The following is a 16,887-nucleotide window of genomic DNA, read 5'->3' on the forward strand; positions in this document are numbered from 1 at the left end:
TCAAGCATTGGGCTGGGCAGCTGATTGTCTGACGGGTCCTTCTCTTGTAATCCTTCTAGGGTATAAACCTTAATACCTGATAATTTTCACAGGAAAGCAGTTATACAGAATTAATGGTATAGATTTGTTAAGGGTTGATTTTGCCTGACACATCTGATCAGCTATTATGACGTAGTTACAATGAACAAAATAATTTTAACCTGATATGCTTAGATTTCAGTTAAGTTTTTGATACTCTTCTACATGAAAGACTTGTACAAATTGGAGCAGTGTAACATTGCTACAGATTACTGCTATAGATAAAGGGGGTGATTGAGTAAAAAGAGACAGAGAGTGGTGAATAATGGCCACTGCTCTTCTTGGACTAATGTTATTTTGGATTTGCTCAGGGTTTAATGCTTTACTTACTATTTTCAGTATTTATTAATGATAATGATTGAAGGTATATTCATTTATTGTAGAAGTTTTGCAGATGACATAAAGGTGATCCAGGTGGTTAATGACAGAAATCAGGGTATGCTACTGCAACAAGACTTGTAGAAATTATCCAAATGGGCTGAAAAGTGGTGATTAAGGTTTAATATTGATAAATGCGTACCTAGAATAACATGATGGAAGCTGCTGGACAGCCTGTGGAGTCCTGTCAATGATTTACAAGAATTTTGCCTGTTGGGACAAGGAGCAAGGGCATTATATAATATAGTGGTTAGCCCAGATTTTTAATACTGCATACAAGTCTGGAAGTTACATTTTAGGAAAAGTCTGGATCTGTTGGAATGAGTGCAAAGAAGAGCAAGAAGACTAATAGTGAGTAGTGGCATAACTAGGGTTGATGGTGACTAGGGCAAATAAAAAAAATGCCCCCTCCCCTTGAAAACAGTTCTTTTGGAATTTTTCCATTTTTTTAACAATAAAAATGCTCCCCCCAAATTTGGCACCCAGGGCACGTGCCCCACCTGCCTCACCCTAGTTATGTCGCTGCTAGTGAGGTTCCCAAAACGGTACTTTTCTGAGAAATACTTGATCTGTAAATTGTAGTATCTGGAAACTAGGTACCTGTGAGAAATCCTGATTGAATTTTTTAATGTTTCGAATGGATTGAGTAAACTAAATGCTGATGGGTGTCTTTAGTACAAGAAAGTCCCTCTTTCTTGTTCCTCTTAGTTCTTAGTTCCTCTTTCTTGGAACTATGCACATAAGGGGGATGTAAATTTAAATGGAAAATGAATGGTTGCATTATAGTTGTGCAAAACTTTGCTTGCAGACAGAGAATAGTTGATTGATGGAATAAACTTCCATATGTGTCTAGTGAAAGTGGATACTTTAAATACATTTTGGAAAGATTAAACAAATTATTAGAGGAGATAAAAAAAATGATATAGGTTTTTTTTTTTGGCTAATCTTGCACGCCATAGCAATTTTTTCCATAGTAATATGGTTGTTTCTTAGTTCTTCCACTGCTCTATGACTTTTGGTGTCGTGGCATAATTTTCTTGTCCTGATCGAGAAGAATCCTCAACACTTTTCAGTATTGTTCTTAAACTTATTTATCCGCTCATTGTCCATAGACTTGCTTTTGACTTATGCATACTTCACCATGCTGAGCCAACATTCTGCAATACATTTCGTTAGAGGTTTTTTTTGCTTCTGCATTCAAAAAATAAAAATCAGATTACAGATAATTCTTCAAAAAATCAGATTACAGATAATTTTTCTGTGTTGATGCACGACTGCAAGGGTGTTGCCATCTTAAATTATTCTTTCTAAATAATGCTGGTAGATGGTGCCATGTGGGCACTCATTGTTCTCAAAAGACTGATCAATAATTTGATATAAGACCATCATCAATTTTTGTGTTTATGCATTTTTGTATTAATTTTGCAGTTTTTCATTTGAATGAATGCAATGATGTTCTATTGCCACTATGACTTCTGGGATCATGACATTATCTGTTTTCCTTGGTTGAGGATAAGGCTGAGGATCCTCAACACTTCAGTAACTGTTCTTAAACTTATTCATGGACTTGCTATTGATTCATGCACACTTCACCATTTGCATTCAAAAAATCAGATTACAGATCACGTTTCTATTTTGGTGTATAGCTGCCAATTTGAAAATTGACCGTTTTCAAATAATGGCAGTAGATGTGGTAGGAGTAAATTGTTCGTGTGTGTTCTCACTGTTGTCTGCAGTCTTTGCTTAATAATCGGTCACAAGATTATCATCAGTTTTTTTCATAATGTGCATTTTATGTTGGTTATGTAGTTTTCATTTAAATGCCCTTTGTGTGTGTGTGTGTGTATATATATATATGAAGTTATGTAAAAGAATATAAGAAATAGAAAAAGAAAGAGTGGCAGAACAGATTAATGCCATCAAATTTATGATTGTACATTACATCTGTCTGTATATAACAATATTTTAGTTAATTATAATACCAACTAGATAAATTGGAGATTTTAGCAAAAGTATTAGGGGCATAAACTATACTCATTAGTTCAAAGTGCCAAGTTTAGCTAACATAAGTTGGACTTTGTTGTACCCTATAAATAAACACATAAAATAGAATAGTAAAATTAAAATGATAATATAGCTAATTATAGATATATGGTTACATTGAATGGAACGTTAACTAGGGCTAGCTCCACTCAATATATCCCATCAATAATTAGCTGAGGCTATCTGTTTTTGTTTGCCATTTGCCAGTTTTTCTATGTTCAAATATACTGCAAATTTACTGTGAATATATAATTGACTTGGCTTAATTACTTTAATATACCTTAAATTTAGCAGAAAACTGGCAGAATAACCGCTAGCTACAGATAGCAGTGAACATTAATAATAATGGAAGTGAATAATGAATAATATATATGAGTACCAACTATTTAGGCTATGCCTAAAATTAAGGCATAGCCTAAATAGTTGGTAGGCTATGCCTAAAATTAAGGCAAATATGAAGAGGATTAAGGATAGTAATAGACCTCAATCTCCCTCCAAATAAAAGGAATATAAAAGCCTTTTAGCTTTGTAGTCCACTGCAAGAAGGTATAGTTCATTTTCTATTTATTTAATTTCTGTTTTTATAGAAAACTAGTTTTGATTAACTAATTGAAGTAAATGAGGATTTATTCTTATAATTTCCCATGGAGCTTCTATATTTTTATCTTATCCATATATTTTCTAATATATCAGGTATTTTCTATTGTACTTGATTTTATACCTTATTCAAAAGACTTCTAATATATCAGATAATTTTCTAATCATTATTGGATTTATGATATATTAGGTATTCTAAAATTTCTTCTAATTACATCAAACATCACTACATATTATAATACCAGGATCCTTACTAAAAGGTCGGGCAGTTACGCTCCCGGTAAATCCTAAGTATCTATATAAAATACTGTTTCTATGCTTTTGCTTTTTGCTTAATTTTAGGCATACCTCAAAATCTATTGGAGCAATTTGAGGGAGATTCAGGTCTATTACTATCCTTAATCCTCTTCATATTCGCCTTAATTTTAGGCATAAGCCTTCCTTTTCACTACATAAATAAATAGTTGGTACTCATAGTAGTAGTAGTGGCACTTGATGCAAGAAAGCAAGTGTAGGAGCTTATGCAGCATCAGCCAAAAAAAAAAAAAAAAAAAAAATCACACCATACCCTCCAATTGCCTGTCCAGTTCCTCCTTAAATTTATTTAACCTATCAACTTCCACAACGACAGATGGAAGTTTGTTCCAGCAATTAACCACCCGCTGGCTAAAGGCAAATTTCCGCACATCTATTCTACATCTATCCTTTCTTAATTTGAACTTATGTCCCCGTAGGTTCGTATTCTGAACAAGTGGGAGGATCCCATCAGAATTCAGCGTGCTCAACCCATTCAAGGCCTTATAGACCTCAATCAGATCACCGCGCAGGTGCCTAGTCTCCAGCCACTGCAATTTGCAGAACTTAAGCCTCTCTTGGTAAGAGGATCCCTTCATTCCCCTCACCAATCGTGTTGCTCTTCTCTGTACACGCTCAAGCAAATCTACATCCTTCCTAAAATGAGGCCTCCAGACCTGTACGCAGTACTCAAGGCGTGGCCTGACCATTGCCTTATACAGAGGGACAATCACCTCCTTTTCCCTTCTAGCAAAATTCCTATATATCATTGACAAAACCCCATGACCTGCCCTAGCAGCCTGTCTACATTGCTCAGAAAACTTCATATCTGACTGCACAATTACTCCCAGGTCTTTTTCATTTTCTACCACCTTAAGTGTAGTACCACACAGTTGGTACGTTTCTCTGGGGTTACTTCTACCCATATGCAGTACTTTGCATTTGTCAAGGTTAAACTTCAGTTGCCACTTCTTAGCCCATCTGCCCAAATTATCTAGATCCTGTTGCAGTAGCACACTGCCATTACTGTCATTAACAACCCTGCCAACCTTCGTGTCATCTGCAAACTTCGACATTAAGCCTGATATACCTTCATCAATATCATTGATAAATATACAAAACAACAGTGGACCCAACACCGAACCCTGTGGGACTCCACTAATAACATTAGTCCACGAAGAGCAGCACCCATTGATTACCACCCTCTGTCTTCTCCCACTTAACCATCCTTTTATCCATTGTAGCAACTTACCCTTAATATATTATTCACTTCAATTATTATTAATTTTCACTGCTATCTGTAGGACTAGCCAGTTTTCTGCTAAATTTAAGATATAAATAATAAATTTTCTGTTTATACACCGGGACGACCAAACGGTCAGAGGAGTTTACAAGATACACAGAATACAAGAATCAGCACCGTATTCAGCAGTCACGGGCTTGAACCCCGGTCACTCAAGGCACATGTACTTATGCACCCGTGCGCCTGACCACTAGGCTATGGCAGCCTTGATAATATATATTAAAGTAATTATGCCAATTTGATTATATATTCGCAGTAAATACTCAGTATATTTGAACATAGAAAAACTGGCAAATGGCAAACAGAAACAGATAGCCTCGGCCAATTATTATTTTCTTTTTATTTTATTTTATGTGTTTATTTATAGGGTACAACAAAGAATTCCAACTTAGGTTAACTAAACTTGGCACTTTGAACTAATGAGTATAGTTTTCACTCCTAATACTTTTGCTAAATTCTTCAATTTATCTAGTTGGTATTATAATTAACTAAAATATTGTTTTGTATATATATATATGCAGGGTGTCTCAAAACTATTGGTACGAACGTTTAGGAGAGGTAGGTAACATCTAAAGGAATGTGAATCGCATAGGAACCCATAACAAGAAACGTTACCGTAAGTCGGTACATGGCGCTGTTCATCAGTTTGCGAGAGGGAAAATTTCTGATTTACTCATTCAAGCAGTAGTCGCCACACAAAGAGCATGCATCAATATACGAACTCTGAGCTGGCAGACATGCACCTAGTGTATGGATTAGCAGAGGGCAATGGACGAGCCGCTCAACGAATTTATGGAGAACGCTTCCCAGACAGACATGTACCGGACCACCATTTGTTTGCGCATGTGCATCAAAATTTGTACGATTATGGGCCATTTAGAGGTAACAGGAGTAGTGCAGGCAGACCACGTTCGACGTGAACTCCCGCCATGGAAGAAAGTGTGTTGAATGCCGTCCAGAATAATCCTACTACCAGCACATGTGCCGTTGCCTCTGCCTTAGGAGTGTCTCGTTGCAGTGTACACCGTGTCTGGCACGACGATTTCTTATACCCCTTTCATATCCAACGGGTTCAGTTACTGCTCCTCCATGATCATCCTGCACGTGTGGCTTTTGCGCAGTGGTTTCTCCAAGAAAGTGTTCAAAACGTGAATTTTCCAGCCTATGTTTTGGTCACAGATGAGGCTTATTTCACTGGGGAAGGCTTATTCAATCAGCACAATGATCATGTGTGGGCTCACAACAACCCAAACGGTGTGTGCCCCCATGCGGCACAACATCGCTTCGCAATAAATGTGTGGGCAGGTATGGTCGGTGACTGCTTAGTTGGCCCATAGCTGTTACCATCCTGCATGAACTCCGCTAAATATCGGATCTTTCTTGAACAAGTTCTACCAGGGTTACTTGATGATGTTCCAGCAAATATGAGACGCAACATTTGGTTTCAACATGACGGGGCGCCTGCCCATCATGGAAGATGTGTTTGTGACCATTTGAACAGGCGTTTTGGGCGTCAATGGATTGGCCATGGTGGACCCATTGCCTGGCCCCCACGCTCACCTGAGTTATCGAGCCTTGATTTCTTTCTGTGGGGGGCCCCTCAAATCTATCGTTTTGAGCAAATGGAGATGGAAATGGATCTCATGGAGCACTCTGCCCCGCTGCTACTGTCAAAGAAACTCCAGGTGTGTTCGACTGTGTCCGCCAATCTACGCTGCGTCGGTGTCATGCATGCACTGCATCTCATGGTGGAATCTTCGAGCATCTGTTGTAACATTATGAAATACATCCATCTCATACTCCATTGATAATATTATGTCAAATAAATGTTTGCCACTAATTACTGTCTTGTGTTATTTCTGCTTCTTGTGCCTCTGCTACTACTTTCCCGTGCCGTTTCCGGTTATGGATTCCTATGCGATTCACATTCCTTGAGATGTTACCTACCTCCCCTAAATGTTTGTACCAATATTTTTGAGACAACATGTATATAACATGTGTATATATATATATATGTGTTATATATATGTATCACATAATATGTTATTATGTATCACATATACAGCAGGCCCCCGTTATAACGCGGTTCGCTTTACGCTGATTCGCTATAACGCTGTTCTTATATTATAACCCGTATCTGACTATAACGCTGTCACAGATCACTATAACGCTCTTTTACAGATTACATTTTTGACATATTAACGAAATCGTTTCATTTGATGGAGTCGATAGCTTGAAAATGAATAGCAAAACAGCATTAAAACGTTTCCCACGCCGACTTGAGAAATTTTCCCACGCTCAGTAAAATTTTCTCGCACGCTAATTTAGTTTCAGTACAGTGACTTGTCACATAGTTCCGCGATCAACATTTTAAAAAATGATCAAATATATTGCTTGTAATATTTGCGTTATATGCATTTATCCGAAGTCTAGTCATCACTCAGTAGAGTATTAGACATCGTGCGTAACGGAAAGTTTACTTGAACATTGTATCGTAATTAATTCAACCAACGCAGTTACATATTCGAAGAGCTAATAATGACTGATAGGAATGAAAAAGCAACAACGTCTGGGCGCAGTACGAAGACTATAAATGTCAGAAAAAGACTGAATTTGAAAAGTAAATTAGACGTTTTGAAGCGAATCGATTCCAGTCAACGACAAACGGATGTGTGCCATAATTTAGGACTTGCAACTTTAACTGTAAGAACAATTATAAAAAAATAAAGAATTAATTTTTGCAGTGGGAAAGATAGCTGTTCCACTACAAGCAACTAGGACTAGGCCGGCTATTAGGATTGAAATGGAAAGACTAATTTTATTGAAGATAATATTCCAATGCAGAATTCAGTTAAGTTAAATATTAAAAAGAGAGAGAAAGAGATTAGCCAATATGATGATCTGAAGAAAACTCGCCTAAAAAAAAAAAAAAAGTGGAACCATTTAAAACTGGTAAGGGCTGGTTGAATAGATTTAAAATCCAGGGAGAAGCCGCAAGTGCAGATCAAGGAGCCGAAACTTTCAAAAAAGAACTTTTGTTAAAATTATTGAAGAGGGGTATTATGTGTTACACTTCTCAACAAGTTTTTAACATAGCTGAAGCAGGACTTTTGTGGAAACGAATGCCTAAAAGAAGTTTCATATTGAAAGAAGAAAAAAACATGCCAGGTTTCAAAGCGGTGAAGGATCGGTTGACTTTATTGTTGGTTTTAACGCTGCGGGGGATTTAAAATTAATACCCCTTTTAGTTTATTTGGAAAAGGGCCAAAGTTCAACTCAAAATGCACACATTTTTCATGATTAAATTCATCAATTAAATTAAATTCATTTTTTTAATTGGAATTTTAAATTTACTTTTGATACGCAAGTAGTTACCACATAATTATACGTATGCAATGCAGAATATTTTATATGTGCAAATATTTGAATATTAAATATTTTGACCAACATTTGTGCATCTTTTCATTACTGTTTATTATTCTTTAGGAAATATCCTATGGCACTGACCGCAGCTCATAAATACATATGTTACCTTATGGGAAAGCGGCGCTCGCTTAGCGCGGATTCACTTAGCGCTCTGTTTTTCGGGAACGAATGATCAGCGTTAAGCGGGGGTCACCTGTACATATATACAGGGTGATTCACTACCAGTGCGACAAACTTGCAGGAGGTGTAGGGGGCACAAAGACGAATCGGAATCACATAGCATTGCAGGGTCCAAAATGCCTTCGTCCTGCGGTAGAGGATGTTGAACGGGAGGTCGCGTGAGCAGCGATCCCGCTGGAAGTCAGGATTTGCGAACCGTTTCTATTGAAGAAACCAAGTAGCAAAAGTCCTCCAGAGCGGATAATCCACAGGCTCCAATGATTGGATGCGTTGCAGATGGTATGAACTCATTTGGTTTGTTGACAGTATCCTCCATACAGTGATTGGGAAATACCCAATCGTTGGCCTATTGCTTGAGTACTCATACTCGGATTGCCTTCTGCAAGACGTAGGACATTCTCCTCATTGTCTGGCATCCTCGTTGTTTGCTCTCGATTCAAAATCGTATGATGAGGAGCACGCCTGTGCAGGAAACGTTCCTAGTACAAGTGCAGAGTGGCGTGCCTGTTACAGTCTGCAGCTCCATACGCGAGGTGCATGTCGGCCAGTTCAATGTTTGAATACTCGTCCATCCTACTGCCTTGGGAACCGGTTCGCAAATGCTGACTTCCAGCGGCATCGCTCTTCACACGACCTCCTGTTCAACGTCCTCTACCGCATGACGAAGGCATTTCGGGCCCTGCAATGCTGTGTGATTCCGATTCGTCTTTGTGCCCCCTACACCTCCTGCAAGTTTGTCGCACTGGTAGTGAATCACCCTGTGTATATGTGTATATATATATATATATATATATATATATATATGTGTGTGATACATAAAAAATATACGGTAGTTTAAGACTACTGTATACTTGTAAACTCCAGTAGTCATGCCAAAATATAAACAGAACTTTTTTTTTTTTAATTAGCAGAATGTTTTTTTAAATTAGCATTACAGTTTGGCTGACAATTAAGCCAAACTGTAATGCTAATTAAAAGCCAAACTAGAAATATAAATATAAATATAAAGAACTAAACAAGCAAATGCAGGTAAGGGACTTAATCAAGAGTAAGAGCTCTACCAGTGTATAGTTTAGAATAATATTAATCAAATGGCAAGTATGGTCAATTTATAGGACAACTACTATCCGCTTTCTTTTCTTTATTATCCTTTTTTAAAATTTCTTCATTATTTAATTTTAATATATAGTAGGAGGCTTTGCCTCCTGCTCGCTAAACTTGCTTCTTTTTATAAAATACTTACAGAAACCTTTGACTCTGTATGTGTCTCTTCCTTAGCTATGAATTCATAAATATGTTACTATATCTATGTAATATCGGCGTAGATACACCATAGACAACTCTTAAAGAAAAACTACGATCATAGTGTGAACAGCATCATTTCATCTGTACCTCATATTGTGCTCATCCTTCACAATGAGTTACCATGTATTGCACTACCTCGAATAAGTAATACTTTATAATAGAGGATGCGGAAAGGTCAGGGAATGACCACCGCATATCCCCAGAGCAATATAGTCTTAGTTGCTAATGCTCTTAAAAACCAAATAACTAACTAACTAACTAACTCATAATAGAGAAGACTATTGTCGCTTATTTTTGGTAGGAACCACCACCCAGACAACACCATTTCAAAGCTAGTTGGCTTTTCATCGGTGGGTGCCTTTCACACTATGTCATCGGTGGGTGCCTTTCACACTATGATCGTAGTTTTTCTTTAAGGGTTGTCTATGGTGTATCTACACTGATATTATATAGATATAGAATCTTAAACTCTTAAAATATTATGCCTTGTTGCATTTAGTTTATTTAAATAAATATGTTACATATGGAAATCAAGAATAGTACTGCGTGGTCATGTTAGATAAACATAGCGTGGGACCACAATTAAACAGAAGTTTGTTTGTTTTACCACAGTAAAACAAGCTCTGTTACGTATTATTTTTGTGTGTGGCGCATTATAGCCTTAGTTGCTAATGCGCCAATAAAACCCAAAAACCAATCAACGTATTTTTGTATTTGTTATGTATTACCATGTAATTCATATCTCTCTTCTCTCATTGGCTGAATAAATATCATTAGGAGGATAATTATTTTAATGTATAGAGAATAATATTAATCAAATGGCCAATATGGTCAATTCATAGGACAATTACTATCCACTTTGTTTTCTTTATCCTTTTTTAAAATTTTTTTCATTATTTAATTTTAATATATATACACGTGTGTGTGTGTGAGGTGGATCAAATATAGTTTACTGAGTAGTAATACTATATTCAGTTAATATTATTTATGACATTTAAATAAATTGTTCAAACTGTTTTCAGCAATGTTTTCTTGGTAAATTACTTCTTTTTTCAGTAAAGTGACATGTGGCCCACCTTGTACATGCATGCATATATACACACAAACTTATTAAATATATATATTTAATATTTTTTAATATATATATTCATGTGTATTTCTTGCAGTTCCTTCCATATGAGAGGACAAGCATGTTAAAACTTATATCCACAGATAACAAAGTGTTGAACAAAGTGATGACTGTTTTGGCTATGCTGTGCTGTGAGACTGATGAGTTATGCCATGAAGCTCATACTAAATACTATAGTTCTCTAATTTTTTATGGAGAGGGAGGTAAGCTCTAGAATGAATATTAAGAAAAATAATTAAAAATGAAAACAACAATAAAAATATTCAGAATTAAGTTTTATAATCATCCACTAATGTGCCATCAGTTCCCTTACAATGCCTATCTAACTAGGGGAAGAGAGAGACCTAAAATTACCAACTCTCATAGGCCTTTTATCAATCCCCCCTTTCTCCCTTTCTCCCCATATGCTTCAATTCATCCCCTGCTCAGTCATTCACACCAAGGTTGTCCCATTCATATCAAACAATCTACCATAACCTTCAATTATATATCAGCTGTTAGCAGAGTGCAGCATACAGAGTATCAAGTTAAAATCTGCCTTCAGAGACTTCTTTTATATATGTCTCTTTAGTTGTGGGTTTATTTAGTTTTACGGCCAGTGTAGTAGTGTGGAATTTCTAGACTTTGAAGCATTGTTTCAGCTGCTGAAGGAAGTAAACAAACCCTTAGCCATAATTATGAGAGCATCCTTGGACTCAGGGGAAGTCCCCACGGACTGGAGATGTGAAAATGTATCCCCAATTCAAAAAGGGGATCTAAGGGTGACATGAGTAATTACATACCTGTTAGTTTAACTTCTGTTTCTGGGAAAATAATGGAGACACTGGTTAAAGATGTATTGCAGAATCATCTAGACAAGGCTGCTGTAATAATTCAGACACAGCAGGCTCAATTCTGATGGGATTCTTCCTTCTCCTCAGATACAAACCTGAGGGGCATAAATTCAAATTGAGGAAAGACAGTTATAGAATAGATGTGTGGAAAAATTTGCCTTTAACCAGTAGGTAGATGATTGCTGGAACAAACTTCTATCTGTTGTTGTGGAAGTTGATAGCTTAAATTAATTCAAGGAGGAACTGGACAAACATTTAGAGGGAATGGATGTGTGAAATGGGTTTTTTTTTTTTTGACTGATGCTATATAAGCTTGCTTTCTTGCACCATATGCCTCTACTACTACTACTACGTTTCAGTGTTTTCTTGTCACTTTTTGGCATGTTCTTATGAATGTGCCTAAAATGGCAAAGAAAACAGGAACCTTACACATTTATATATGTAAGATGCCTGTTTTCTTCACCATTTCCATCTATCCATCTGATGATTATAATTGATTTTCATGAAATTTTGTATTTGGATCTTTTAGGAAGTTTTGTCAAGTCCTCCCATTTCATTAAAATTGGACCAGTAGATTCATATATAAATGAAATTGTGTTTTATACAATACTGAAGAAGGGAAAGTTGAATTGACTCCAAATTATAGTGTATGTTTTGTTTTCATGAGGAAGTTTTAGGCCCAGTTCTGATTCCATAGATCCCCCCCCCACACACACGTGTACGTAGACACAACAATCTACATACAGTAAAGTCTCAGCTGTCTGGCATTTATCCTTCAGGAAAATTCATGTAACTGGCACATTATTTGTCATATATTTAAAAAAAAAAAGGACGGATAGAGAAATATATTCTCAATCTCGTTTATCCATCTGGAAAAACAAGATTGAGAACTAATAAGTAGGATAAAATAGGTACAAAAATAATAAAATAAGCACAGAAAAATAATAAAATGAGCACAGAAGCTTTCAAGACTATGGATCTCTTCCTCAGCTATAGAATACATAAATACGTTACATATGGAATCAAGAATGTGCCAGGCATGGTCATGCCATACAAACAAAGAGCACACGAGGTTGGTGCATGTAATGGTAGGAACATTCACTTGACAGAATCCATATGTAACGTATTTATGTATTTTATTGTTGAGGAAGAGACCCATAGTCTCGAAAGCTTCTGTGCTCATTTTATTATTTTTCTGTGCTCATTTTATTATTTTTCTGTGCTTATTTTATTATTTTTCTGTGCTTATTTTATTATTTTTGTACCTGTTTTATCCTACTTATTAGTTCTCAATAAACTTTTAGTTACTGTTTTTTCAGATGGACACTATATTTCTTAAAACATGGAACCCGGAACAAAAGGCCTCCTCACCTTTAAAAAAAGGACAATTGCCACTTACCTACCTACTGACTAGAAAAACAGCTATGAATTTAAATAAGTAAAGATTAACAAAAATGCATTACATAAAAACAGTAATGTTTAACAAGGCAACAGTTTATATAAAAAAATTATCTTGAAGAAAATAATTTAAGAAATTGCAAAATACTGTTTAAATTGCACCAAAAGTGGCTTCCAGAGGCCCAATCAATACTTAATGAAGTTTGGACTTGTGGAAACAGATAAGATGAGCAGCTGACAATGTTAGATTCAAAAATTCCAGAAAAGCATTAGAACTTACTGTAGTACTATACAAGGGCAGATCCAGAATTTAGGGAGGGGCACAGACGTACACACACATTGGCGATGTCACTCAGTATTTGTTATCCTATGTGATGATGTCACACGGGAAAATGAATGTCGAGATTTTTTATGTACTGTTATACATATTTTTTTCTTGTTTTTTTTTTTTAACTCTTTCAGTTTTAATTATTAGGTTTTTAAGAATGAAAATTAATTGAATAATAACAAATGATTCAGTTTATTTCACCTACATGGCCTTTGGTGCACCAGAATGTACATATTAACCCCCAGGGGCTTACATCTGGTGAGTATGGGCTTGGCACACCCGGGGTCCTGAGCTGGATATCATCATCCTTCTCTTTTTTGGCGATTCCTTTCTACTTCTTTCTCTCTCTCAGGGTAATAGGGAAATTTTTTTTTTTTTTTTGGCCAGTGCAGCATAAGCCTCAGGCTTCCTTGCACCATATGGCTAATAATAATAATAATAATAATATTTCTTTAATTAGAACATACACAAGTAGAATCTTAGAATCTCAGATATCTTTAGTTTAGAGGTATGTGATTGGTGTGAATAAAAACATGAGTAAATAGCATAATTTGTAAAAGTATTATTATTGGGAGGCGACACAAACAGATATAGTTGTTTGAAAAATAAGTTTTAAAAAAGTACACAGTTTTTTTTTGATTGGCAGCAAATAAAAGATTAATAAGAAATAATGGTTTAAAATAAATAAACAATTTACCTAGTTACAATTGTTCTCTGTTATAGTGCAGTCCGTTCAGTGCTTCATATTCTCCCCAAGAGTTGCATCTGTTTCCCTGGAATAGTGCTATTCACTCCTCATAGCCTTGGAAGGGAGGTACCTATTAGCAGATTTTTGGGTTTCTGAGAGGCTCTATTAAAAAAAAAAACCTTTTCCTTTTAATGCCCTTCAGTGCGATTTCCAGTCAACTGTAATTCACAGTGCATGCCTTCAAAGGCTGTTCTTTGATTTCACTATTAAAAATTGACTTTTAACCAGTGTTGTAATTAATGATAAAATGGCTGAATTGCCTGCCAAATTGTAATGAAATGTTGTAAAGCATTTATAATTTATGACAAGGAGAATTTTTGAAAGCTGTCGTTTTTTGCTTCCAAAGTTATTTTTTGTGCCTACAAATAATTTACTTGTGTGTTAATTTTCTGTAACTGTTTGCACTGGCACAGGTTTCTTGGGTTCATGGCTTTAAGATGCTACAATTATTCACTGCTATAAGGGGAGAAATATATCAAAGCTACCATAGCAGCATCATACATCTTTATATGTTTTATACATCCTCTCATCTGGTGGTGTTATGGAAAAGGGAGTGCATGTTCTGGGATTCTGTTTAATTGCTTTTAGTTGCTGTTGTTATTTTGTTTTTAGGAGCATTAGCAACTAAGGCCATATTGCTCTGGGTATATGCAGTGGTCATTCCCTGACCTTTCCGCATCCTCCGTATTTGGTGGTCATGGGCTCGAACCCCTGTCTGATCAAGAAGCTTGTGCTATGCATTGCTGTTCCTGCCCACCTGGCTACGGAGGTGCCCGCTTTTAGTTGCACATGGCTCAGTAGCAATGTCTCAGAAATGCTGTTACCAGTTTAGTTTTGGTTTCTAGTCAGTCTTGGTTTATGTATTGTTTATGTGCATTTCATGTCATGATTGATTTTAGTTTACCTTGTAGGCAGTTTTAACCTCTCCCTTTTTTTTTTTAAATGGCCTCAGAGAGAGAACAGGTGAGTCAGCATATGTTAATATTCAAAGAATAGGAAAAGCTATGGAAAAACTTATCATTGGAAACTAAATTGGGCACTAAAAAGCTGATTTTGTGATTTTCAGTTATCTGAAAATTAATAGAATCTCAAGTTGTTATTGTAAATAATGTGAATATAGTACACATATAAGGTTTTGTAATTTTAAGGTAAGTATTTTGCATTTTCTTGAACGTATACTGTACAGTCAGTTCTGCTACAACACGGTACACGTGTTCCTAAAAAACTTCGTGTTATGGTATTTCATGCATTAAAAACAACAGGGCTTATGGGAAAATTAGGGATGTGGAAGAGCACTCAAGTGAGTAAAACACTAAGTAAAACACTAAAAAAGTTAGAAACCCAATAAAATTGCTTTACAGGTTTAAACACCTTAAATTTATAATAAATATTATAGTAAATACAGCACCGTAATATATACTTACTAATTGATATTTCTGTTCATCAACATTTTTTTTTTTTTTTTTTTTTTTGGACTGTAAAATTTAAAACAAAAAAAAAAAAAAAAAAAGCAATCAATAACAACGAATATGGCACACACAAATTGCACAAGTGAGATACAGAGTGACAAGTTTACGAAGCTTAAAAAACAGGAATGAAGAGAAGATTCTGAAAATTTATTTATTTTTTTATATGACTGAAGATTTCATGGAAGGGGAAACATTTCACCATAATAACGTAAAACCAACAGAATTCCATCTATTGGTATTATCGCAAATGAAATAAGATCGAGTTTACTACCCATTTATAATTAGATTGCACTAACAGAAAATCCCACTAAACTGGGAACTTCAAATTGTTTTATGGTAGTGTGCTCCTCTGATCACGCTATCCCGCCTGACACAATTTATTTTTGAACAGAAGAAGGTAAGCTCTGAAAACCTGAGTCGGCCTACAACATCACCTGTTATCTTGTGAATACAGCGAATCACAACAGTGTATCTCTGACCAACACAACTACAGCAAATGGGAAATATAGCTCTCACACATTTGACATTTTTTAAGCTTAACATGTATTACAGAATAGTTTAACCCTAAACTATTCTGTAATCTGAATTACTCCACACCATCAGGCATCTCTCATATTGTGGAGTTATACTTTGCAACTGGGTTGTCATCATTGCAACACCAGGGTACCTGCCCACCCACCGATGAGAAGTCAATAAGCTCCGAAACAGTGCCTTACGGGTGATAGTATCCGCTGAGAATAAGTAACAATAGTCTTCTCCTGTGGCGAAGCATTACTTATTCGAGGTAGTGCAATATTATGGCAACTTGTTGTGAAGATATTCACAATATGAGATATACTTAAGTAGTTAGCTACGTACAGAAATGATGCAATTGCACCAACTTGTACATCAGCTTAACTTGTATGTATTGCTGTGCAGGTCGCTATGTTCAGCTTGGTGTTGGGTTTTGCATTCACCTGGTGTTACTCGCAGACAAAATCGCACATGAGCCAACACGAAAATTGTGTTATACTCTCATTGTTCCCTAATATATTAGTCGTGTTGGAGCAAATTTGCGTTTCAAAAATGCACGTTATAGCAGATCTGACTGTATTTATGTTTTATTGCATCATTTACATATTTAAAGTTTATATTTAAAAGTTTAAATGTTTCTGCTCCATTTAAATGTAACTAATTTAAAATTAGTTACATTATTTTCTATGGAGAGAAATTACTCTTAACACAGATTCACTTAACACTGTTTTTATGGCCTTAATTAAGACTGCTAAGCAGGGCTCTTTTGTACTGTAATGTGCCGTATTTTGCCTCCAATATTTACAATAAATTCCATCTTCCAAGAATGTTTCTTTGCAAAGGAATCCAGCACTTCTTTCATGTC

At 35.9% G+C, this 16,887-nt stretch overlaps 1 protein-coding gene across 4 annotated transcripts in view; it reads left to right on the plus strand.

Annotated features, from left to right (window-relative positions):
* The window catches only part of SWIP (strumpellin and WASH-interacting protein), a 496,362-nt gene that overhangs the window by 12,325 nt on the left and 467,150 nt on the right, over nt 1-16,887 (plus strand). For all 4 annotated transcript variants that reach the window (XM_090381778.1, XM_090381779.1, XM_090381782.1 and 1 more), the window contains exon 2: nt 10,771-10,936. In XM_090381778.1, coding sequence (XP_090237904.1) covers nt 10,771-10,936 — 166 coding nt within the window. The remainder of the gene's footprint in view (nt 1-10,770; nt 10,937-16,887) is intronic.

The sequence above is a fragment of the Mastigoproctus giganteus genome, chromosome 9 (assembly GCF_048544385.1).
Source record: "Mastigoproctus giganteus isolate SK-2022 chromosome 9, ASM4854438v1, whole genome shotgun sequence".
Lineage (NCBI taxonomy): Eukaryota > Metazoa > Arthropoda > Arachnida > Uropygi > Thelyphonidae > Mastigoproctus > Mastigoproctus giganteus.